This window comes from Plectropomus leopardus, unplaced genomic scaffold (genome assembly GCF_008729295.1).
Source record: "Plectropomus leopardus isolate mb unplaced genomic scaffold, YSFRI_Pleo_2.0 unplaced_scaffold17611, whole genome shotgun sequence".
NCBI classification, from domain to species: domain Eukaryota; kingdom Metazoa; phylum Chordata; class Actinopteri; order Perciformes; family Serranidae; genus Plectropomus; species Plectropomus leopardus.
Window position 1 is genome coordinate 1 of NW_024618956.1, and position 1472 is coordinate 1472.

Consider the following 1472-nt stretch of genomic DNA (forward strand, 5'->3'; position numbering starts at 1 on the left):
AATCTTTTGTCACACTCAGAGCAGCTGAAAGGTTTCTCTCCTGTGTGAGTTCTCATGTGTAACTTTAAACTTCCTCTATATGTAAATGATTTCGCACAGACTGAGCAGCTGAAGGGTCTCTCTCCTGTATGAGTTCTCATGTGCGTCTTCAAATCTGCTTTGTAGCCAAATTTTTTGTTGCACACACTACAGCTGAAGGGTTTCTCCCCTGTATGAGTCAACATATGCATCTTCAGATCTGCCTTGTAACAAAATCTTTTGTCACACTCAGAGCAGCTGAAAGGTTTCTCTCCTGTGTGGACTTTCATGTGTATACTTAGACGTCCTCTTCCAATAAATTCTTTACTACACACTGAGCAGCTGAATGGTTTTTCTCCTGTGTGGATTCTCATGTGTTCTTTTAAATATCCATTCCTGGTAAAAGACTTGTAACAGACTAAACAGCTGAAAGATTTTTCTTTTGTATGAGAGCTCATGTGTTCCTTCAGATTTCCTTTGGAGTTAAATCTTTTCCCACACCCAGAGCAGCTAAATGGTTTTTCTCCTGTATGAGTTCTCATGTGTCCCATCAGAGCTCCCTTGGTGCTAAATTGTTTCCCACACTCAGAGCAGCAAAACTGTTTCTCTCCAGTATGAGATCTTGTGTGCATCTTCAGACATATCTTGCTAACAAATTTTTTCCCACACTCTGAGCAGCTGAATGGTTTCTCTCCTGTGTGGATTGTCATGTGTACCTGTAAACCTTCACTATTTCTAAATGACTTCTTACAAACTAAGCAGCTGAAAGGTTTGTCTCCAGTGTGACTTCTCTCGTGTCTTTTTAGGATCATCTTGCTGACAAATCTTTTCCCACACTCCGGGCAGCTGAAGGGTTTCTCCCTGACAGGAACTTGATCATTTTTTAAACCTGACTGAGGTTCTCTGGTCTCCTTCCAATCATCACTGTCATCAGTCTCAGGTTCAGAAGAGTCTCCAGTATCGTCTTCACTAACAGGTTGTAAATGTGTATCTGTCTGTGAGTTCCTGGCTGGTTCTGGTCCTCCACAGTCCTCTCCATCAGCTTCTGTTTCCATGTGTTGGGTTGAGCTGCTGGCTGGAGGCTCTGCCTCTCTGTTCTCCTCAGTTTGAGTCTGATGAAGCTGTGAGGAGTGACCACCGACACACTGATGGATTACAAGCAGTTTGAATGAAGTGAATACTTGGTTACAAATACTGCAGCTGAAGCTCTTATCTCCTTTGTGGTTTTTCATGTGTTTATATAAACTTCCACTCTGTGTAAAACATTTCCTACAAATGGAGCAGGTGAAAGGTTTCTCTCCTGTATGAGTTCTCATGTGACTCCTCAGATTTCCCCTTTCACTAAAAGCTTTATCACATACTGAGCAGTTGAATGGCTTCTCTCCTGTATGAGTTGTCATGTGCCTTATCAGATATGCCTTACACACAAATCTTTTATCACACAGTGAGCAGCC

General features: G+C 42.2%; 1 protein-coding gene across 1 annotated transcript; it reads right to left on the bottom strand.

Moving 5' to 3' along the window:
* Nucleotides 1-5: 5 nt before the first annotated feature.
* Nucleotides 6-1033, bottom strand: LOC121964883 (gastrula zinc finger protein XlCGF8.2DB-like; the record flags this gene model as incomplete). The annotated part of the gene is made up of 1 exon (XM_042515063.1): nt 6-1033. A coding segment is annotated over one exon (1028 nt), but the record flags the coding sequence as incomplete, so codon positions are not given.
* Between the last annotated feature and the right edge of the window lie 439 nt (nt 1034-1472).